The sequence below is a fragment of the Dermacentor andersoni genome, chromosome 5 (genome assembly GCF_023375885.2).
Source record: "Dermacentor andersoni chromosome 5, qqDerAnde1_hic_scaffold, whole genome shotgun sequence".
NCBI classification, from domain to species: Eukaryota; Metazoa; Arthropoda; class Arachnida; order Ixodida; family Ixodidae; genus Dermacentor; species Dermacentor andersoni.
The window spans coordinates 76,890,140-76,915,261 of record NC_092818.1 but is presented as its reverse complement, the minus strand read 5'-3'; the positions used below and the strand labels follow the sequence as shown (position 1 = coordinate 76,915,261).

General features: G+C 44.1%; 2 protein-coding genes across 2 annotated transcripts in view; both read right to left on the bottom strand.

The window, feature by feature from the left end:
- LOC126530796 (uncharacterized) overlaps positions 1–25,122 on the bottom strand; it is a 581,130-nt gene that overhangs the window by 39,642 nt on the left and 516,366 nt on the right. The window lies entirely within an intron of this gene.
- LOC140218356 (uncharacterized) lies at positions 3,402–13,249 on the bottom strand. Its single transcript, XM_072288085.1, has 4 exons — positions 13,174–13,249; positions 9,492–9,666; positions 7,118–7,194; positions 3,402–3,740 (listed from the first exon to the last, which is right to left on the bottom strand). Exons 1-4 carry the CDS (start codon positions 13,210–13,212, stop codon positions 3,465–3,467), a joined length of 567 nt encoding a protein of 188 aa, XP_072144186.1. The 5' UTR covers positions 13,213–13,249; the 3' UTR covers positions 3,402–3,464.

The following is a 25,122-nucleotide window of genomic DNA, read 5'->3' as shown; positions in this document are numbered from 1 at the left end:
AACAAGTCAAAATACACTTTCTGAAACGTATGTGGAGGAGCGCAAAACGACGGTACAATGAATTACAAATTAAACGTTGGTGAAGAAAACGGAAACAACAATGAGGACGCCAAACGACGATGAAAATAAAAGAAATAAAATAAGAACGTAGCCACAGGAAGTCAGCGGGATATGCGTAGAAGACGTCAGCGGGGCAACGGCGGCGTGGCTTTGCCTTCGGAGAATCTGTAATATGACGAATGACCATCCTTCGCACTGCGCCCTCGGTAGTGGAAGAGACGTGGTTCGAGGGTCCCGAGTGACCGGCCCTTTTCCCCCGATCGCCTGCTGAGACGGAAACGGCGGTCAAGAACTGGCCGCGGAAAAAGAAGGCCGCCCATCCCCCTCCCCCCCTCCCCCCCCCCCCTTCTGCGCGGACCTGACATACGACCAACCGCAGATCGAGCGGGAACCTTCGCTGACCGCCATTTGCAACGGCAGGGCATGGGAAATGCGCCACGACCGGAACACCTATGGGACGGCGAAGCGTGAGGTTGAACGCACAATCGAAGCGTCGTTGTTTGTTGAACTGATTTTTACCGCCGGTCGCCTTGTCGAATGTTGCAGCCTGCACATGAGAACTATACATAAACAAGCTATTGTCAGACAGTTGCATATATAGCGTGAAATCGGAATATGATCATGAGGAAAAGTGGCAAGCTGGTCAACACTGGACTAGAACGCTGAATAATAACGTGCCTATCAGTCTCTTATTGGCGACATGCCTGCGTATATAAAATAGCTGACATAATCATCCTGACGAAATAATGACTGATTAGACATTATAATGCATACTGAATTTATTATTCGACGACATCTTACTACTTCTTTCAACTTTACATGCACAAAATGAGATGCTTGTCATATTTTTGCTATTTTATCATAATATCCAAACCATGTAATGAAGGTACTGTTGCGACTCGGCATAGTGCCCAGGCCAGGAACCTTCTAGGCATAGGGACCGTCGCTCTTTGGGACGCCCGAGTTGGAACCACGTACCGCAGACCAGGATGCCAACGTTTCTTAGGTTGTCTACGTTCAAAGCAATATACAAGAAAACAGAGCGAATAACAAAATTAAGAACATGGGAGCGCCGTGTGCATGCATATATATAGTATATGGTGTTGAATCAGGAGTGCGTTGATATACTGTGCGCTGAAACTTGCTACCGTCGCAGTGTTCAGAATCCCAAGCTTCTTGCCTTCGTCGAGCACCTGACTGGGACGTGTACGTTGTTACGCTGTAATCGGTGAGCCTCTAATACTGGTTTATTTGAGGCCTTCTGCGGTTACTTTTCTGTGCAACAACGCGGTACATTAAATGGGTGTTAGAAAGAGTGTGCGGTACCTTGATGATTCCCGATACGTATGCGATCGGCAATCAGAACGCATGCAGGCATGTGTCCAATTTGCAAACCAGCATGTTCAGCGTCCGTGCAAGCATGTTTGGATGACGGTGGTAAATGAGAGCGGTGTTCTCGGAGAAGTAATCGACCTTCTTACAGTGACTTTCCAGAAATCACATCAAGATGTCGTGGTGCTCTGGCGACAGTCTCGCAGAGACCTCAGAGACAAGTATTTTACTACTATCGCCAATAAACTCGATTACCGCTTAAGGAAGTGAAACGGGAATATGCCTTTGCACACATGCATCGATTTAGGATCGACCTTTCGGATATAAAAATATACAAGCATGTAAACACGAACAATCACATAATGCTGTAAGCTCGGCAGTCTCATCTACTCGTTACTTCTTAAAGTGAAAGTTAGAAAAAGCCCGAATTCACCAAAAGCTTCTGGGAATGTCTCATGATGTCGCTGAAAAAATTTCTGTGTAAAGACACTATTTAAACCAATGTTCTTGCAGCTAACTCTTCCTGACCTTCATCATAACCCGACAGGCACTATATTCCGAACACATTGAATGCAGAGGGAATTATGCGTACCATGCGCCTCGAAATGCGATATCCCATTAATTATGTTTTCTCTCAGTGCTGCCGAACTTAACTAAGCCTAACCATACTATCAATGCACGCTAAGTTCTTTCCGTTGGTGGTTCCACGACAGACAACCCGCCAGAGATGCATGCCTTACAGTTCGCTTTATCTTAGAGATTAAGCAGTGAAGGGAATCGGAAACTATCCAGCGCCCAGTCGAGAAATAAAAAAAAGAACACACAGATAAATATAAAGTCACCGTAATCTCATTCTCCGCCACGGACCTGCGACTTCTCAGCGGAAAATGAAACGAAGCAAAGCAAGAACGAAATCAGCGTCGAGCTACAGCTGCATGCCGCGAGCGCCGTCTTTATTTTTTTTTTTCCGCGATATTCACGCAGAGAGTATCTGCACACAGAAGCTACACTCTAAGAAGAAAAGGAGGAAATGGGGTATTGAGGTTACTCCTTTAGGGGAGCAACTGATCTGCCACAGCCATTCCTCCCTTTAGGGAGCAACTGTGACGGGATGAACTGTTACTCCCCATGAAGTTACTCCCTTCAGGAGCAACAGTTCCTCTTGTCCAATGCTCCTCAAGGGAGCAACGGTTGCTCTTGCCCAATGCTCCTCATAGGATCAACGGTTGCTCTTTCCCGATACTCTTCAAGGGAGTAACGGTTGCTCTTTCCCAATACTCTTCAAGGGAGCAACGGTTGCTCTCTCCCGATACTCTTCAAGGGAGCAACGGATGCTCTCTCCCGATACTCTTCAAGGGAGCAACGGATGCTCTCTCCCGATACTCTTCAAGGGAGCAATGGATGCTCTCTCCCGATACTCTTCAAGGGAGCAACGGATGCTCTCTCCCGATACTCTTCAAGGGAGCAATGGATGCTCTCTCCCGATACTCTTCAAGGGAGCAATGGATGCTCTCTCCCGATACTCTTCAAGGGAGCAACGGTAGCTCTCTCCCGATACTCTTTAAGGGAGCAATGGATGCTCTCTCCCGATACTCTTCAAGGGAGCAATGGATGCTCTCTCCCGATACTCTTCAAGGGAGCAACGGTTGCCCTCTACCGATACTCTTCAAGGAAGCAACGGATGCTCTCTTCCGATACTCTTCAAGGGAGCCACGGTTACTCTTTCCCAATACTCCCCTAGAGAGCAATAGCTGCTTTTCCCCGATGCCTTTCAAAGGAGCAACAGTATATATTTTACAATGCTTGCTAAGGAAGCAATGGTTGCAAGCTTCGAGTGCTCCCCAAGGGACCACCAGATCTCCGAAGTGGCAACCCTAAAAATGTTTCAAGAAACGTGATGGCCCCCATTAACACTCCTTGATTGATTTTTCATCAGGTTGTGTAGAGTGCAGTAATAATATCCAGTTGTGCAAAAACAATCCATAAAAGTGCCAAAATACTTTATTGACTAGCATTATGACTAGTATGACTATGACCACTTATAAAGAGAGCCTCTCATTGGCATGAGAGGCTCACTGGCTCAAAAGTGTGTGAGCGACACGGACGAGTGGTGTAGCCCGTAGACCACTTGGAACTCCCAGTAATTCACATAAAAGATGAAAAGTTCTTTGCGCTTTCTTCTGGAAAGCAATGTTTAGCACCCAGTACAGGGCCATTTGGGTCGCAATGGCTTCCAACAGGGTATTTTCTTGAATGGAAATGCCCTCCAGATGCACGGTGAATTCTTGCGCAGTCAACAGGCTCCCAACAAACGTCACCGTCGGTACATAATGTACCTTGGCAGGGTCCTGCAAGAAAGAACGCATATTTAAATACAATGATTGTAATACAAGGCTTGCTGCTTCGTTATTAGAGCAGCTGCTACCAGCAGCAACAGACCACCTGGAAGGAAGACCTGTGGGGTGTTCAAACCAGTCTCAAACCTAATGCTTTGCAACGCACTGACAATTAAGGGGAGACGTCCTCGAAACTTTTTTTTTTATTACTTGTACTAGAGGTTTCAAAGTTCAGCCAATGATAAGAGTTTGCTATGCAGATTTCAAATAAGTCATTACTTCTTGTGTAGCTGTTATTGCTTTTGAGCTATGTGATGTACCATGGCAAAATATACTCACCTTTGTGGGTACTTCTTTATGTACTAAATTTTCACAAAAAACATTGTTTAGCTTCTTTAGCTCTTTGTAGATTTCAAAGTGCCGATGTCTAGCCAAACAGCATGTGCAATTACTAGAACTATGCAAAAAGATTAGAACATTTCAACTAACTTTTTTTTTCTCAGTTCCCTGAAACGCAACTTAGATTCTGTGGTGCGTAGGGGGACAGGGGACACAGGAAAGAATGAGGACAAGCGCTTACTGCCACCTGAAATTTTATTGCCTGGTGCAATGTGTAATGTAGAAAAAAGGGGGAAAACAACAAAAAATTGTGTAAAAAACAAACAATAAAGATGAAAACAATCGAGAAGTAAACTGTTATAAAGATGCCATCATTGCTCACTGTACGCGCTGGCCTTGTCTAAGAATGCCAACTCGCTTCATGATAAGGCCAGCGATGGCTTGCTTATGCACAGGCATTATTCATGTGCCATGCTAGCCGATTCAATGATGACGCGCATTCAATCACCTCTGTATGTGAATATTGCTTCTGTTTTTTCGTAGAGGTGCAACCGCATGCGCTACAATGCAGGGCTAAGAAACCTTCCTTTCCATTCATAACATAATTTGCATGTTCATGCAGACGATCTTTGAGGTACCTGCCTGCCTGACCTAGGTAGCATGCGCCGCATTTCAAGGGGATTCTGTACACAACCCTCTGCACACAATCCACCTAACGGTTGCGAACTTCACACTGGGCTTTGTTTCTTGATAGGGGTGCTTTTTCTTGATGATGACTAAAGCTTGTGTGGGGCAGAAAACACATCCACCAACCCGCCCACCGATTGTTTAAAGACGATGGCCGATTTGACGCTTGCATGTAATCACCGCAACCTTACGGTCCTTTTCTTTGGACTGCTCTACCGTGGCCGTGGCTTCACTCTTAGGTTTTCTTTTTCTGTGGATTGCCTCAGCTACTGAGACGAGTAATCCGTCAGGATAACCCGATGCTTTCAGGCGTGTAACTTGTGCTTGAAAACTTCTACTTTGTGGCGGCAGGACCAGTTTTAGAGAAGCAGGCTTGAACAATAGCCCTTTTTATTAGTTTACCGTGTGCTGATGAGAAGGGCAGGAGTGGTTCGAGCGCACAGGGTTCATATGTCCAGCAAACATGATCATTAGAGAACACGAGCTTGAGGTAGAGGAAACGGAAGGAACCGTCTTCCTTGACCTCAAGCCCGTGTTCTCATGTTTGCTGGACATATGAACCCTGTGTGCACAAACCACTCCTGCCCTTCTTATCAGCACATGGTAAACTAGTAAAGAGGGCTATTGTTCAGGGCTGCTTCTCTAACGCTTTAGACTGGTCCTGCCCCCACAAACATTCAAGCACAAGTTACACGCCTGAGAGCATCGGGTTATCCTGACGGATTACTCGTCTCAGTAGCTGAGGCAATCCACAGAAAAAGAAAACCTAAGAGTGAAGCCATGGCCACGAAAGAGCAGTCCAAAGAAAAAGACCGTAAGGTTGCGGTGATTACATGCAAGCATCAAATCGGCCATCGTCTTTAAAAAATCGGTGGGCGGGTTGGTGGATGTGTTGTTTTCTGCACCACACAAGCTTTAGTCGTCATCAAGAAAAAGCACCCCTATCAAGAAACAAAGCCCAGTGTGAAGTTTGCAATCGTTACGTGGATTATGTGCAGAGGGTTGTGTACAGAATCCCCTTGAAATGCGGCGCATGCTACCTAGGTCAGACAAGCAGGTACCTCAAAGATCGTCTGCGTGAACATGCAAATAGGAAATGAAGGTTTCTTAGCCCTGCATTGTAGCGCATGCAGTTGCACCTCTCCGTTTGAAAAAACAGAAGCAATCTTCACACACAGACAGGGATAAACGAATGCGCATCATCATATCATCATTGAATTGGCTAGCATGGCACGTGAGGGATGCCTGAGCATAAGCAAGCCATCCCTGGCCTTATCACGAAGCGAGTTGGTATTCTTGGACAAGGGCAGCGGCGCGTATGTTTTATTTCTCGATTGTTTTCATCTTTGTTTTTTACATATATACATTTTTTTGTCGTTTTCCATCTGTTTTTGTATTAACACCTTGCACCAGGCAATTTCAGTTGGCAGTAAGCACTTGTCCTCGTTTTTCCTGTCCCCTGTCCCGCTTCGCACCGTACCACCGAATCTAAAATGGAAAACAAACTAGCCCGAACCATAACCCTTCTATGAAACATAACCTTGTACTTTTGCAACTAATGCAGGAAGATATTGCAATTTCAATTAAATATCAGCACTGTACATATCTTCAAGAGTATGTATGCCAAATTTCGTTATTATAAGACAATTAGAAGTGCACAAGGTTATTTTCATGTGATTGTCGAAAAAGTCAGTTGAAATGTCCGAATTTTTTTCATAGTTGCAGTAACTGCAGATGCTGTTTGAATATATATCGGCACTTAGCAGTCTACGAAGAGTTAAATAAGCTACAGCACAAAGCTTCTTGCAAAAATTTATTATACAATAAAGCCCTCACAATATGACACTACTTTGCCACTGTGTAGGACATAACTCAACTATAGCGGCTGCACAAAAAACTAATGACATATTCGAAATGTGCTTGTAATGCCCTATAAGTGGATGAATTTTCATATCTCCAATACAAATATTTAAAAATTGTTTTGAGGAGCGTCTCCCCTTAAATACACTTGAAACAATCTGCATATTGTATATCAACAATAGTCAACAGCTTAATTTTTGTTACATTGGAGGGAACTTGCTCAATTTAAGTACTGCTCGCAGGAAGGCCACGAACTTATCCACAGGTTAGCAACTGTCTTGTTTATGAAACCCTGTGAAAAGCTAGAGATTTTCTGTCTTCAGGCAATATTTCGTGCTTCATGCTAGCATTCTACAAACTAGGTAAGCTGTGCACAGTTGAATGCTTTTCGATAACTTGCATGCGAAAGAGATTGTAAAAATTTAATACAGCGGGCATCCTCATAATTCCAGTTCATATGGCCAGTAATCTACAAGCTATAAATTATATGGTGATGGACTTACAGAATGGCAGGTCAATGAATCAACTCTCTCTTTCACCAGGGTAGGGAGAACACAAAGAGCAGCAGTGAGCGTCAGCTCTGAAAGAGACATGAATTACACTGTCTCAAAAAGCAGATAGAGTTGAACTAAAAGTGAATGCTGCTTGCTTCAGTTTGAAAGCCTTGTTTTAGCCACTATTCACTGCAGTCAGCATATAGAGACCTTTCAAAGCACAAGACTCATGATGTTTTGTGGGGCAGTCACGGTAACTACACCCAGCCAAGCAATATTCACTGCCACAGCCCACCACGGACCTGCTCCTGACACATGTGAAACGAGAAAGTATACATGAACTTATGACAACACATGTGAACAAATTTCTGCATGTGACTGCAGTGAAAGCGGCAGGACCAAATCCACACGTGCGATAGCAATACGAGACATAGCTCAAATTTGACTGCATCTTGAAATGACACAGTCAGGTCCCACTTTAATATGTTCAGATGTGAAAAAATTATGCACGAATGTTCATCCCTGCTATTGTCAAAACTGTAATGCACAGAAATAATGTGGAAACTCAAGAACAAGTTCAGGAAACATTGTGGCACCCATCTTGCCTGCTTCAATGTTTTATTCTCAGGTTTGCACCTACATCTAAGTACAGTAGAACCCCGCAGTTACGTTCCTCACTGCTGCGTTATCCTGGCTGCTACGTCGTTTTCATCCGGTCCCGGCATAGCTTCCATAGGATCCAATGTATAAGGAACCCCGCTGTTACGTCGCAACTTAGCACCCCGAACCCGCCTGGACTAAAGTAGGCAACGCGCTCCGACCGCCACTCTGGCTTTTGACTAGTTTTGGCCTGGCTTGGCTATAGAACTGGCTGCAAGAAGCCGCACGCCAGTTCGAGAGGCAGCCACTAAGTGGCCATTCTGAAAAATGCTCTCACTATCATCAGTGATTACAGTCACCGCAAGGTTTTTGGACGGGCCGACTCACGGAGGAAGGAAATTCGGGAGAGGCCCTGACGTCACTCTGTGTGAAGCTAAAGTGAAGCCGGAAGTTGGCGTTGCTCATGGCGTTGCTCCGCCTATCGGGCCAGCTCTCCTCCCTTGTTTACATTTCTTGCGAAATCATGCCGTGCCGCGCGCAACCGGGCTGCTCGGACACGCGCGCTCCGCAGCAATACTAAACAGTCGTTAGCACGTTAACGTGATTACGCCGAAGAGGGCAAAATTTCCCACGGATATTCCTTCGTCCGTTGCCGTGGCGCGGCGATTACGAGGCGCACGAGCCACATGATGCCGGGGTGCTGCAAAATCCTAGCTTTGGAGAAGCCGTCGCGGCTCTGGACCTCCTCCGCAGGTACGTCGCACCTCACAGCGACGCTGACAGCAATGCGGCCTTCCAGGCTATTGAGAAACGTGTGGCAATTTCTAGCGAGCGAAAGAAACGGCAAGGCACCATTGTAGACTTTTTTAAGTCCTAAGCGCACTCTGTGGAAATAAATTGTCTATAGTTAAAGCTGCACTTTTTTCATTCATTGTCGGAGCGTTCCTCACTGTTGCGTTTTGCCGGCTGTTACGTTTTCTTTCCCCGGTCCGGTGAAAAACATATGAGCGGGGTTCCACTGTACGTGGGTGTCCTTTCCACTTATGGCGTATGGGAAATCGCAAAGGCGGACAGACTTCTAGAATATTTTGCACAGGCACGCCTATTGTTATCGTGGACAATGGGTCCTTTGTCACTGTACTCTGGATGGTAGCTATCAACCGTGCATTCAATGGGCTTTAACTGTGCATTCTCATCTTGTAGTAGCAAAGGGGTTGTCTGGCTTCACATGAAATTTTTCTACTTACTTTCCACATAATGCTTTGCATTAAAAGGAAATTGCATCAACCGTCAGAGTATCATCAGACAACACTCAAAGCAAGTAGTTCATGTGCCGCCCAACATACTGTTTAAAGTGTCATCAGACATAACTGACAGAGTACTAAACACGGCCAAGGTGACTTACAAGAGAAGTACTGCAACAGCGTACTATTAAAAGGAGAGTACAACTGTCGTTTCATGGTCCTGTGAAATGGCCACTGATAGCTTCCCTTTTGCACCGATGGCTTTGCAGTTCAAGGCAAGCACGAGACTGAAGTGATTGAGACCATTTTTTTCATTCTTTGGTGTGTGTTTGCAGCCACTGCAAGCATTTTCACTAAGAGAATGCCAAAGGAAATGCACGTTCTTACACCACCATAAAAGAACTGTGGAAACAAAACTTGCCCAATAAATTCTGTTATACAGCATCCAATTATCCAGATATAAAATCAAAGAAATGGCAACGCCAGAAACTAAACACAGAGTGAAGCCCTAATGTTGGCTTAGTGATAATGAAAATTACCTCCTGCAGCATCTTCGGTGGAAGCATTCATTAGGGCATCAAATTCTTCAAAAATATTTTCTGTGTGCCGCTTTTTCCTCGCTGTCATGAGAATTTTATTGGCAACAGGTTGCAGCACTTGCTCCAGCTTGGGCATTATCGGGGTGTTTGTTAACAGCCTGAATTCCAGCTGCACCTATAAAAAAATTCATAAAGCACTTTAATGACATTGAGCTCTGTAGTCATGCTTCATCTACCATACAATATCGCACAGAGCAGCACCTCTGCAAGATGTGTAGTCAGGTTGATGATTTCACTAAGATGGATAAGGGAGTTGCAGATGTGCTCACATACGTGTATGCAGTCAAAGTTATGCACCAAATACAAAAATTCAGATAAAGAGGCTGGGTCTCAAGTATCTGTAAAAAGGCTTTGAAACACCACCCTCAGACCTTGTAATAGTGTACATGCAAGTTATTCATGGTAACTAAACCTTTTTATCAATGTGCGACATAGCAGTGCCACATTTCAGGTTAGCACCACAATGCCATAGATGCGAGATGAAACTGCTAACCAACATATTTGATCTGGCTCCACCTATACTTCCTTGTAACATTCTTGCCATTTTCTGCTATGGAATGGAATGCTGTTACACTGTCTAAATCTGCCTATTTATTGCCAATCTTCTATAACACCAACCCTTTCTCAAGTTTACAAAGGGACCAAGAGGGACACATTTAAATATGACTTCTACTTTGGAAAAGAGTAAATAAAAAATTAAATGCCAGGGTTACTATCTACCACATTCACACACTAAAAATACAGCAGGACATGTTCTTCCAATAGCCCTGCCAAGCAATTCTGTGCACGGCTGCAACAAGCGACGAAATGAGCTGCCGTGCAAGAGATTACTCATTCTTGCTGCTTGGTTCTGAAAATTCAACAGGAAATTTCGAATTCATAGCTCGTCACCCATAAGTGCTATGAGCAACTAGCCAATAGCGTGAAGCCGAACAGCATGTACATCAGTGACATACTATCAGTTCTTGCTTGGAACAAGCAAACGACCGAATTTTTATACATGCAACGATAAAAAGCTTACTACAACACCTCCCCAAATATTTTAAACTGCTCTGTACAGCAAAACAAATCAGCTTAAATTATTACACCATGCGTCATGCCAGTCTTTGTGCATATTTGCTGCCTGCCCTCATACCAGCAACACCAGGGAAACATCCCTCAAAGTCAGTGCTCGCGTGGGGTTCAAGTAGACATGACAGCCATCTTGATCACGTTGCTTGTCGCCACCATGCACAAGATCGCTTATAAGGGGTTTAAACTTTCAGAGTGAAACAACTAGATGCCAAGATCCCTAACCTGGATTTACATGTTTTCATTTCTCCAGGTGAAATGTCTTGCGTTCCCCCAAAACCTCTTTTTTACTTGATCTCTATATTCTGTTCTTTCTATCTATCTGTACTGCAGCTATTTCATTCATTGGTGCATCAAGGAGATTTTTCTCTATTTTTCCTTTTTAAAAGTTTCATTGCTTTTCTTGGGTTCACGAGGAAGACATTATTTCAGTACTACAGCTCTCTGCCAGAAGCAGGCACTCATGTGCAAATGAAGGCTAACAGACCAAGGCAGCTTTATACCTGCATCACGCAGGCACCCACAAACTCCTTTAGGATGAGGGAGCACGAAACTTCCTAAGGGAGTTCGGCCTCAAGGAAGTTTTGGCCATGTCATACAGGAAATAACGAGTTTTTAAAAGAAGCAGCCAGAGGCGCATTCAATGGTGTTTGGTTTTTCTACAAGTACAAGAATGTAATTTCTAATCATGCTTGTAGCTATTATAGTTAACGCTCATTCGATAAAAAACATTATTCAATATATTGAGGTGAAAAACATACACCTCGTTCAAAATCAAAGTGCACTCGCTAAACATAGCAGTGCTTACCGCGATGCTAACCACCCTGTGCTTATGTGTTTTCCTTGGAGGCTAGACAAGTAGGCCCTGCATTCTGCCACCCGAACTGCTGCAAAGTACATTAAACTAAACATATTGTACACGGTGACCTTGTGAGCATTCCTTTTATTTTGTCTACTTTGCCGGTGTCAGTCATTAGTGACCACGCCAACCAGTGCACAACTACCATGACAAAGGCTATGTTTACATGAACCTGACACAAGCAAGTTGAGTCAGAAATCAGGTGGATCGAGCCCAACACAACTACTTTCAGATGAACTCTCTTCTGGCAAGCCTCGACAACGACCGTACACAGCGTCGAGCTGAAACATCAATGCGTTTGAACTGGGTTTCTGGTTCCCGATGCCATCTGCCAACAGCTCTATTTCGTGGGTCTTATCGCTGCTATAAGGTTGTACTGCACAGTGCTTGTCTTGGCCTCGTCCTAATGCTATTTCCACTGCCGGCACTTAAATTGCAATGTCAGTGTTCCCGTGCAAGTCTCAGTGCAGGCTGCGTGTACATGCATGCTGCAAACAGGTTGGGCTGGATCAAGCTACCCCATGCAGTCGGGCTGACTGAGCCCAACTCGATGCTTGTTCAGCCCAACCGGCTAGTGCTTATATGAATTTTACAGGCATATTTCAGCCCAACAAGCCGACTCAAGCCGACGCTGTCGGATTCATGTAAACACCCTGAAAGTGACGCTAAGTCGCCTAGGCCGAGAGTATTGTGCAGCAGCGAGCACAACTTTTGCTGAATTGGGCTTTAACTTCTATATAGTTAAATATAAACATTCTAAACACACGCAACATTAATTGTAACATAACTGCAAGTTGGCCTACTTGGAACAGATTCATCTTAAAACTTTGTGTGCAAACAAACAGGGACGAAGAATAGGGGCAACACAAGGACGAGCGCTCGTCCTTGTGTTGCTCCTATTCTTCGTCCCTGTGTGTTTGCACACAAAAAGTTTTAAGATGAATTAATTGTAATGCAAACAATAATTGAATTCTCAGTGTTACAAGTATTGGCATGTGAAAACTCTTTTGAGCCGCCGAGAGATTGCCGATATCCCTAGACTAAAAGCTCCATTAAACTCCCCTATCGGAACGGCGATATGGTGAGATATCCAGTGCATCTCCCTCGAGATAAAGACAACGCAGTTAAAAGTAGTTTGCGGGTGCTCATATGACAAGGGTATTACCTTGAGAAGGCTGCAGTGGTTAACCCTATAATACCACTGTACAATTCACACGTGATACATAAAATTCCTGACATGAAAACAATTTAAAAGGCTTTACTTAAACTCAGTGCACTAGAATGCATGAACAAGTACAGGTGGTAAGCTTTAGTACAATTCCTGTAATTTACTTGCTGTATGCCTCAAATGCCACATATTTAGCATTGGTAATTCAACGCACCACACAAACCATGCTTGGCATTGCAGGGTTAAGTTTGCTGTATTGTGATTGAAGCCATTCTATGCATCATGGGAGCATAAGCATTTCAAACAGTCAGCAATATAACTATTCAATAGTTTGTGCCACCTAAAGTGCAGAATGAGGATTAAAAAAGCATGATGAAATAATAAACTTAGCATGAATGCATGAGTATTATGCAAAATGAGGATCTCAAAAATGGATCGACGTGAGCAAAACAGCGTAGTACTCAGTTCCTCTGGAAATTTTTCTGTCATTTTTGATTCCAAGATGTATTCATTGAAAAACTTACAATGGAGCTGATGGAGAGCACAGGATACTTGTCCAGCATCTCCGCAACAGACGGGCTCTCTTTCGCCACCCACTCTCTTCTGGTGGCCAATGTCCTCTTCATCGAATCTTCAATATAGGCCATGTCTGGCCTGGCCTTTGAAGATTCTTTTGCCATGGCCGAAATGTGAGAGGCAATTGAATCCACATCTTCACCTTCGGCCATGGCAGTTGCCTGAAAGCAAACATCAATTTTGTTGGCCAGGTGGCAAAAGCAGGCTTGCTGCCTGCAGGGTTACACAAAATTTGAAATACGTACCGTACATGGTCTTTCACACCGTACAGGGGCAGCACATTCCTCTACTGCAGCCCTCTTTCTTGGCTGCAAATTTTCCGAATCTTCTTTTGTCAGTGCTCGGACCTTCTTTCTTTCATATTTAGCTTTGTACCTTAAGGCTTCTCGCCATGAATCCTGTAAGGCACCAGAGAGAGTTAATAGATGTGTTATTTAAATAGGCAACTGCAATTCTGCGACTTTTCATCATATCACACAAGAAACTATTGGCCAGCAGCAAGTAGTGTAAGGCATGAGTGCCACCACTCAAAGCGCAGGCGCTGCTGTCATCTTTGGATTGAAAGTTAGATCACTTAATGACCATGGCTTAGGAGGCTTGTTCCATCTTTAAAAAACAACCACTGCCCTCGTCACTAAGAAGCAAGAAGAAAAAAAAAGAAATTTACCCCCTCCCACCTACTCTTTCTTTTTCTTTTATATGATCTCACGCAAATTCACTTAATGAGTGAAACACTGCTTGCAGATATCCTGGCTATGCGAGAATATGAAAATTGAGTGGCGACTGCTTATATGAACCATGAAGGTTATGATAGAAGAATGAATGCAATGGTGCGCTTAAGCTTATTGTCAACAGGTGGCTTGCCAGGATGTGCCTGCATATATGCACAATAATTTAAGCCATTACATGAAAACTTGTTTTATATTAAATGGGACAGGAAAGAATGTCCAAATTATCAGAATGTGCAATCATTTAATGACACATGTTTACTGCATCAACACATGCTTATGCTGTGGTAAAAGATGTTACTTATAATTTGTATTCCTCAGAAAATTTCTACATAAGCTTAGAAGACCACAGCTGTGAATTTCCGTACCAGAAGTGAATGACTCGGTAATCACGACATGTTAGGAAAGCCTCCATATAATGCTGAGAACTGTGGTGTCCTCCACACTGCTGCAGCAGGACAACACGTCGGTCTTCAACCAAATATGCATGCTTTTCATGGCTGAGAACTCCTAATCCCTTGCCAACAAGTGGGTTGTCAATGTAGTTATCCACCATAAGTAAGTTTTCATTTTCCTGAATGTTTCTGTGGTGTAGACATGACTACTGAATTGCACTGTTTAATGTGCCAAGACATTTAGGTGTGGTGTAGTGGGAAGGGGGGGGGGGGGAGCATTGGACTGATTTTGACCACATGGAGTTCTTTAATGTGCAGCCAATGGCCACTAAACCAGTGTTTTTACATCCCCGTTCCAACGAAGTGAAACTGGGGGGGGGGGGGGGGGCAGCATTTCGCCATAGAATGTTGCATCGATCACACGTATGCAACTGCCTTTGCTGATTTAGACGAGCTAATTGAACAGGTAGTGCCATGTTCAATTCTACGAATTCTACAGACCTATCTTTTCATTTCCATTCAAATGTCATAACAGATTTTGCTTCACTGTTGGTCCTTTAAAGTAGGTATTCATTAGGCAGGCTTTACAGTACAAATTAGTTCCCAAGAATATGTCACTCACATAGCCGGTCCCCGTGGCATCAGCCAGGTTGGGGAATTTGGTAATCAGTGCCCGTGCTGCCTCTGTATATAACCTCCCTGGGTACCTGGTAGAAATCATACAATACAAAAACAATAATGCAAGGCACTTTCTAGCAGACCCAAACTTTATCTATTGAGAGTTTGGCAGGAAAGAATGAGAGAGCAAAGGCAGCAATAATTCGCAAACACATGAAATTATGACAGACTTGGACCTTTCCCAGTACACCAAAACTGTCTTAAAGAGCTTTCAGATCAAATGCTAAATGTAAACACACACTACATTAGGCTCCTTTTAACATGTTCACTGCAGCAGCACTTACTGAACTCTTGATTTCTGTGCATCATGACTAGAAACCAATGTTTAGCATTAAAGAAAAATGCTCCTTTAGGCACCTAGAACAGGCACTAAAGCTGTCATTTTAAGCGTATATATGCACCAAGCACCACCTTATCAGAATGTATAGTAACAAATAAGCGCATTTGCAGGGCAATTGAGGATAAATTCTTTTATTAAGAAACAGCTCACTAAATCCCTGTTTAGTGAAATTCACTTCACTCTCTCGACAAAACAAATTTAGCTAAGTTGCGTAGGATAAAAGATTTATCTGAAAGTTACTGTGCCTAAGACACCACGAGAAAAGTTGTGAAAGTGTTGACAAACATGATCTCAAGGTTATTGGGTTTCCGTGCCTTTTTTCACTGAGTATTGGTTTGTGTAAAGAAAGGAAATGCTCAACAACCACCAAAGTTAGGGGCACATATTTGTGTACTGTATTCACTCGCATAATGATCACACTTTTGTGTAAAAAGAATTCATGCAAATTCAGGGGTGCGATCATTAGCGAGTTAAGTTTTGAAAATTTTTTCATGCCACATTTGCTGTGGGATCACAACAGGTCAACAAACAGCCGGCTGCCGCTGTAACAGTGTGGGACACCAACAAAAAATGGCAGCTGGCAAAGCAAGCCTAACACGATTTTTTCCTTCTTGCGAGTACATTTTGCGCATTGAAACAGTTTCTTCCGCATCAGTAATGAATAATATCATTAATATTGGCAACTTTGTGGCAATAACATAGCCATGTCCCATTTGAGGGGACAGAAACAGATGGGCCTGCTTAGCTGCCAGTGACATAGAAACACATGGCAGGCATGCTGCAAAAACTGCAGCATTTGTCTTCCCTACTATCCTAATACAGCATGTTTCCGTCAAGGGTGGGCAAATATCTTAGCTGTGTTAGAAGCGTGAGCATATGAATAGGGTACACCTTTAACGTATCAGTGTAAACATGGCTACTATTGTTGCCGCTTGCGATTTGTTGCATGCCCACGAAGTGCAGATGAGAGAAATCAAATGGTGCCTTTTGTTGTTCACCACAACCATTACAAAGCCTACAAATAATAAAGCCAAGGCAAGTTTGGCGGTAGCATTTTTTTTTTTTTTTTCGTGGAAGGGCGGAAAGTGATGAAATGGGGCATCTGCTCAAGAAGCTGTTTCGCGCGTGCAGACCACATGGTATGTCTTGAAGAGTCGTTCGCGTAGCATTCGACAGATGGTAAGCGCGATCATAATTAGTAGCTAGACTTGGCACACAACATATTACTGCGGCAAGTTCGGGGTGTGATCATTACGCGGGAAAAAACAAAAATATGATTTTGACAACAAAATTAAGGGGTGCAATCATTATGCAAGTAGATACAGTACTGGAATCTCTGATGATCCAATGCTCTATGGCATTCTGGAATGTTCACGGGTCAGAACCTTCCATAGTTCTTTCAGTACCAAAAAGCCAGGCTTTTTTGTTCGAGGCAGATTTAACTTTCTAACTAAGTGTATCAGCAACAGGTCCATTGGAGATGGTGGCAAACCTTTCTTGGAAATCATAAATGAGCCCCACATTCCAGGTCAACATTGCACCCAAGCATACAAGTTTCTCAATGATATCAGCTAAATATGTGAAGTGAGCACTAAGTCACCTTTAAGTGTATCATAGTGTATAATGGAGTTTGAGCCCTTCCCACAACGATGTTCTCGTTGCTACAAAGCTATTAATAAGAGATTTTACGCTGGCAAAGTATATGTAGTCATATCGGTTGCCTTCAGCCAAGTTCTCTAGTGGGTGATAACATCACAAACAAAGTAAGGCTAGGACAGAAAGTAAGAAGGATCTGTAGGCTCTGAAAATCCAATGCATTGAAAGAAGCATTTAAAGGCACAATAAAGGTGCCACTAATGTTTCTAGACCCATAGTTGGTGCTTATATGTTAGATAATATAAAGATGTGAGGAAAAAATAGGCATTTTCCCTAAAGTTCTGGTTTCTAATCATGAACCACGGTGTGTCAACAGGGAGCTATGCTCGTTTGAAACTTCCTCAAAGTGCAGAGAGGGAACCATGGCACTTCAGTTATTTCCAATACTGTTGGAATGATGTTTCTGTAGTGTGTTGACACACAGTGGACAGATTAAGTGTTTCTTTTTCTTTTTAAGTTTCAGTGCCTAGGGCATTTCTGAATGCCTGCCCAATGAAAGGGCACCATCCTCATAAGCAACAACTGACCGATTACAGAAATATTTCTGCGCTTGCGCCAAACCGGCACGGCATGTGTTCCGTTTGCGGTGGTTATCGTAATTAGACTTGGTTGGAAAGCAACGCGACTGCTTCGGGCGGTATTGCTATGAAACAGGTGGAAGTTGCGCTTTTTTTTTCCCTTTCTTTTTTTTGAGTATGCCAGTTCATTGTGTCACCTTTGGGTGCAAGAACTACTACTATAAAAATGCAAACGTGAGCTTCTTCCGATTTCCACCAGCAAAAATGTATTAAAAGAGGGCTCTGTGGATATCTGCAGCGAGGCATGCAAACCTGGACGGGTCATTGTGGCAGCCAGCAGAGCATTCTCGAATCTGTGGGGTGCGTTTCACCAGCAAGTTTTGTTTATGAAAAACCTCTGTCGTAACCTTCCTCTGTCAAACGTACACCTGCCATCGAAGCTGATAAATAATCCGGACTATGTGCCGACAGTGCTCACATAGAGCAACACTCTGGGTGAGGCTGCTGTACAGCGACACAACTGCTGCGTGAAAAGGCAAAGGGACTGCAACTCTTAAGAGACGAATGTGCTGTGAAGAAAATTATTATTGCTGCCCCGAGGGTCACAATATTAAGTCACTATGCATAGGGACTGCGAAAGGAGTGTAGGATCCTGTCATTGTGTTTATTTGAGTTGCTCAGCTTTGAATCTTTGTAGGGCTGTCACTAGTTTGGCTGCCTTGTTACCGTAGATGCTTGCATAAGGTCTACAACATGTTGTCGTGCCGACGTGAATGTGGTTCGTGGTCACGTCGGCTAGCTTGTTATCCGCCACTCACATTCTGCGTGCTTTAACGCATGTACCATCGCTGGGCGTGTTTTGTACGTTTCCTTGGTATGCACACTAACAGGACAGCGCGAGCCGAACCCCCACCCTCTTTTCCCTTTTTCCCGCTCTTTTTATTTGTGCATGCACTGCTACTTTGAGTTGAATGCAGCTACACTGCTGTTATTTTCTCATGTAAACGCAGCACGCAAGTTATTTCATGGAGCTGACGTACTAAATTAAGCAGTTAACTGTATTTGCTTGTAATAGAAACATATCATTACACTGCTGTGCAACAATGTGGCCCACTAGCATTTCCACTTACTGTAAAGTTATCGTGACCTGAAACTTCAGGCAGCAAAGATGTGTTATTTTAATAGAGTAGTCAATGATCTGTGTATACAGAATTTTTGACGTTACTTTCACAATTCCTAAAGGTATGTAAACATTGTTGCTTGGCTATATATAACATATTGTGTTATGTATAAACTAAACAGGAGCTGCCAATAAAGGTTCCGGCCATATACCACGCCGACACCACGTACACGCTGCCCATCTTCATGGATGGCTAGCACATCGCTCGTACCAGTCAGTCCACCTTCTGAATATGCTATGGGGAAGCTTGTAATTTGATTTGCCCAGTAGCCTTCATCATGTAGCGCCCAGCCTCGATGCACCTGACAAACAGTCGAAGCCTAAGTGTGAAGGGCAGATTACATGGGAAGTGGGAAACCGGCAATCAACCATTGATTACTGTCTGATGACAAGGAATTTATGATTAGTTAAGAGAAATGGTCACTGATGAGGAAGGGTACAGCAGCATAGGGAGTGACCATAAACGCATCATGTTGAGAATGGGATATGTAGTTGGGAAAGAGGGCAAGAAGTGCCAAATGGCCAGTCCCAATTTGAACGCTGAACAAATAACAAATATAGTCACTAGAATCGAGGAAGAACTTGGCAAATGGCCAAGTAAGGAGAGGGAATATAGTGAGCTTCTAACCCCCGAATGCAGAGATCCAAGTAGAATCGTGCTTGTACTTGATGAAGTCGGCTCGAAGCAAGAAGCAGACTTCAAAACACCCAAGCCTGCTTTCGCGTTTCATAGACGCTCAAGCTGACTTGCTTCGTGAAGACTGTGCTTCAATGCAAAAGCTGGTTGCTTGTCCGTGTTCGAGGTTAATAATAAATTTATTAGCGTAAGGCACGTCGTACAGCAAAAAAGTATGTATCTTTCCAAATTTCTAGCAGGGCATAAGTGCTGAAGTATAGTTTGGGTAAATTTGTTCCATCTGGCGACTTCTGCCGCTGCAATGAGCAGTGTTGCTTGGGGAAAGCGCCCACTACCGGCGGGTTTAAGTTGTCTTCAATTCGGTATTTTGGCGCGCTTTTTGAGTTGCAGGTTTCACAATTTCTTCAAGCCGGTGCTCGACTTCTACATGACAGTGTATTTAAGTGAAAATAAATTTATAGTAACATTTATTGCGGTTTTACCTTCTTTTTAAAGGTCTTGTTGCGCGTTTGTATAACTGACCGTAGAGAAGCGAACGAAATGGTTGGTTCATATGGTGGTCTTTCAACGGCTTCTGTTCTCGATTGCCGCAAGCTGTTCACGCGCCGTCTGGGCCGGCAACCGGATGCAAGAGCCTGAGACGAGGCATACGGTCGGTTTCTGAGGGAGCTCGCGTGTCCCTTTTTTGCCTATAGGTATTCCAGCAGGAAGGTGACAGCCCTTGTTCTGGTCGGGCTACGCGACCCTTTCAAGAAAAGGCCAACCCATCTGAACACGCTAGGCCGGAGTCATGAACAATAAAAAAAACTGCAACATGTGCTGCGAACGAGGAGTACCGAGCGCCGTAGAGTCCCCTGTCCGGACCCATATGGGTGACAACACCCGATAAAAACAAAATAAATCAATAAATAAAATGACACATGCAAACAATTTGTCTACTTCACATGGAATCTTTGTCGAGAACAACGAGAGGGAGAGTGTGGCACAGTCATAGACATCGCAAATTGGCAGTGCGTGTCGTCTGTTAGAAAAACAAGTTGTGGGCCGCGCGCGACGCATTTGGTACGAAACTGCTGTCCTGTCAACAGGCTTTGACGCTGAAGTGTCACACTCACGTACGCTCTCCTGCCAAGAGAATGCAACGCAAGACGGCGCCCGTAAAACATCAGAACCATCAGCAACTGCAGCATGGGAGGCACACAGGCTGTCCTCTGTTGTCCCCGCTTTCCCAGATAAACATAGCGAGAAGCTGTCGGACGGCGTTGTTCATGGATCTGTAGTGACCGAGAAATAGTGCGTCGTCGCACAGCTCTATTGGATTCCCTCGGGTCACGTAGGGCGGGTCGCAGAATTTTCGGCAAGGAATGCGCCTCTGAAAATCCTGTATCCATGGCGTGGCAAGCAAACTCGAAAGCAGCTAACCTCCGCACGACGTCCCTTCGGGAGGCTGCCATGTTGGAATAACGTACGAAGTCATTTTCAAGCTAGCCCGGGAGCAGACTTGAATCTTGAACGAACTTCGACCCAGCCAAGTCGTTCGCAAGTCGTCCGCAATGTCAAGCACGATTTAAGACGGGCGGCAAAGCTGTCTTGAAACTGCCAGAAGTCAAGTTCGAGCCAAGTTAGATCTCTGCATTTGGGGGTAAGTGTAATAATGACAGAAATATGGAAAAAAAAACACATTCGTTGGAAAGGAAAAAAAACGAAAAGCTGGTGGAACAGGAAGATACGAGAAGCGATCGCCGAACGACAGAAAGCATCCCGAGAGCACAGGTAGGCAAAGAAGGCACAGTTGCCGCAGGATGAAGTAGCCAGTAAATAAGAAATATACCGGGAGAAAAAATCTGTGGTTCGAATACTGGTGCAAGCAAAGATAAAAGGTTAAAAAAATTCATTAAATTATGGGGTTTTTATGTGCCAAAAAAACTTTCTGCTTATGAGGCACGCAGTTTCGACCACCTGGGGTTCTTTAACGTGCGCCTAAATCTAATTATATGGGTGTTATCACATTTTGCCCCCACCGAAATGCGGCCACCGTGGCCGGGATTCAATCCTGCTACCTCATGCTAAGCAGCTCAACACCTTCGCCACTGAGCAACCACGGCGGGTAAAGATAAAAGGGGAAAGTGAACGCTGCTTGAACGCGTGAACGCCGAAAATGTTCTGCAAAGACCTGTGCAGCGGTTGCATTGCGATTCCGGACACCGTCTCATTTGACAGTTTCACAGGTGACGACACTGCTGTACTGACATGCGCAGCACTCGGCGATGGCAAGATCATTCGTCAGGTTTCTGCTGCACCGCCGGATGATGACTCCGAGTCGGAAGATGACGCACCATTGCTACACTGCCGTCACATGCGGAGCGTGTACAAGCAGTGACCGTGCTTTCAGCCGTACGACCCTCTCCGAGATTCAGGCTTATCTGATTGCGCTTAAACAGAACAGCGTGCAACGGCGCATTCCCAATTTATTCAAGCCTACTACCGAGCCCGAATAAGTGCGTGGAAATAAAGCATTTCTTTCTTTTTATTTTCTTAATGTGCTTTTTCGGACACCTGCTTATTCGGACATTTCCACAGTCCCCGTGAAGTTCGAATAAACGGTCGGCAACTGTACATCAGTAATATACAGGGCTAGTAATGCATGCAATCAAATTAAAGCTGCAAGCATGGGCAGAGAATAATGACATTTTGGGAGAACATCAGAATGGCTTCAGAGTAGGTAGGCGTTTGGATGATAACTTATTTGTTCTTACTTGGTGTATTGAAATATCAAGAGTAGAAAGCAGACTGTTATATGTGGCCTTTTTAGACATTACATGAGTGACTGACAATGTAGGCCGCAACATTTTGTGGGATATTCTGGAAGGGAAACTTAGGCGGCGATTGTCTACAGCTTTTGAGAGAGATTTACCTCGCAAATACAGTTTGCATTGAACGGGAAGGGATGAGGAGCGAGGAGAAAGTTGATATCAACAAGGGACTGAGGCAGGGGTGCCCTTTATCTCCACTGTTATTTATGATGTACATGGTGAGGATGGAGTGCTAGAAGGAAGTAATATCAGGCTTGATCTCTCATATAAGCAGGCAGGTGCCGCAGTAGAGCAGCAGCTTCCAGGTATATTTTATGCGGACGACACTGTGTTGCTAGCTAACAAGCGAAGCGATCTGCAACGTCAGGCTAATATCTGTGGACAGGAAGGCAAGAATTTAGGTGTGAAATTTAGTGTTAGAAAATCGGGTGTTCTGGTATTCAATGAAAACAGTGAACAGACAGTGGCAATACAGGGCCAGTAAATACCTTGGGTAAGAATATAAATACCCTGGTATACGGATAAATGAAGGCAATAGTTATATGGTAACACAGGGAAAAACAATAGCAGTAAAGGGGAAGAGAAATGCAGTTGTAATGAAGCACAGAGCGCTATGGGGATACAATAGGTACGAGGTCCTCCGAGGTATGTGGAAATGTGTAGTGGTTCCAGGACTTGCTTTTGAAATGTGGTTGTTTGCTTGAAATCAGGGGTAAAATCAGGACTAGATGGGAACCAAAGGTCAGTGGGACACCTCGCATTGGGCGCTCACGGGAAGACCACAAATGAAGCTGTGTAGGGTGATATGGGCTGGACTAGTTTTGAAGTGAGGGAAGCTTGCAGTAAAATTGATTTTGAAGAACGACTGAGGAATATGGAAAAAAGTAAATTGGGTTGCTAGAGTGCTCAGATAATTGTACAGCGAAAACATTGACTCACAAAGCAGCAAAAGAACTAGGAAGCTTACCAGCAAGTGTGCAGCCTGTAGGGTGGGCGACACAACAACAAAGGATGTCAAGCGGAAGGTCAGAGGCTGAAATAATCTCATGAATGGCGGCAATGGAAAAGAAACCTGCCATGAGTAACTACTTAAGAGGAAAAAATGGAATAAGGAAAGAAACAATTTATGGTAACTCAAAGGGAAGCTCATTACTTTTCGAAGCGAGATCTGGATGCCTTAGAACACGCTTATAAAGCGATATAAGAAGGAAGAAGCATGTGCTTGCCGCAGGAAAGCTAGCGAAACAATAGAGCATGTTTTATTAGAATGTGAAGACATCTATTTAGGCACCACTGGCCTCCTTGAAGCCCTTGGGTTCAGCGAGAGCAGGGGAAAAGTAAACATGTCCGCAAAAGGGATTAGTAAGAGGTGATTGGAGATTGGTGGAAGTAGGGAAACTACATAAAATGGAGACGTAGAAAAGCAAAGTTCACAATAGGGGGTCAGAAAATTTGGTTGTGGGAGTTAGTGTTTTTTCTTTTTTTTTCTTGTTCTCTCTTTTAACCTAGGTAGGACATTAGGCAGTATAATAGCAAGAGCTTGGTGGTGCAAGCCACCGCCCTGTTCCAAAGGGGACGCTCATAACATCCGTCCATCCATGGTCAACTATTCCTTTCCATTGATTGCTAGGGAATATATTACTTGTACACTGTAGGAAAGCCTTACACTGCTACATGGGGAATAAGTGCCATGACCCAAGCTGCAGTGAACATGCTAACATGAAAGGAACTTTCAGGACACCTCAAACATGCTTTTCAAGGATGTATCTTTAGATGCAACTCACATATCATATAAGTAGAGGTCATGGTGCAGCCACTGTAGAATCCTCTGGCGACCTGCAAAGTGCTTCCCAGCCTGGTGCCTTTGTGCCATCATCAGGATGTCTGGTGGTATAGCTGGAAGGCAGTACACACTGCCTCGTGCTGGCTGCATCGATTGTGGTTCTTGTAGGACATCTGCTATTCTATGATGGCAATAAAGAAAAGATATTTTGTGATGCTGACTCATCTGTTTCAGTAGCAACTACCAATTGAGAAAGAGGCTTCTAAATTGAGAAGCCTCTTTTATTAGGAAACTTTCACCGCTGGATTTTTCAATGCAGTGTTACAAGACGCCTGTAAATGAACTAATAAATATGAAAAACCACTCACCGGACCTGGCTGGTCTCTCTGACTTTTATTTTTGATTTATTTTCAATCGCGTCTTCCTCCGCGACGTCCACATAGACTTGAAAGTCCTCGTCAAAACGCTACAAAAATAAGAATGCCACAACTAAGAAAAGAACTACTTTACACAGAGCTTCACATTTTGCAAGTCCAGTTAGCCAACATGAATATTCGCTGCCTTCTGATGCCAACGGCGTCTATTTCTATATCTCGAACTAGCGCAATAGCAAGTAATAAGTGCGACGTTTTACTACAGTTAAAGTTAACACACTAACAACGCGATCTGACCAATCCTAGTAGCGCAGGCTGCTCCTATACGCGTAGCCGAGCTAGAGGCCCAAAACTACTGGAATTAACACTTCGCGTAGCCCCGAAGCAGGCTTCTCTGCACAAAGGAAATTCCTTCCGCGGATGCTATGACGAGAACTGAGGCTGAAATTTGGTGCAACAATGATTGCCAACGAGGTTTGAAAGCAAACTAGTTGCAACATTATGTAAAAGTTAGCGCTGCCGGGTTTTAATGTGAAACGCACAAGAACGAGGCACTAGGACGAACAAAACTCAATGAAAAACGCAGCTGTAAACGCGACATGACGATTTAGAAGGGAAACAAATACAAACGATTGTGCACCATGCATGTATTATTAACATAAGTTAACCAGTAAGCACTCACCGTTAAGACGAGGGCAGAGAAGCAAACTCCTTCGAACATATCCATTTCCTTCAAGCGCTCAATCAACTGGCGACCCGTCCACGGCTCGTCGAAAGTGACGACGACATTTCTGT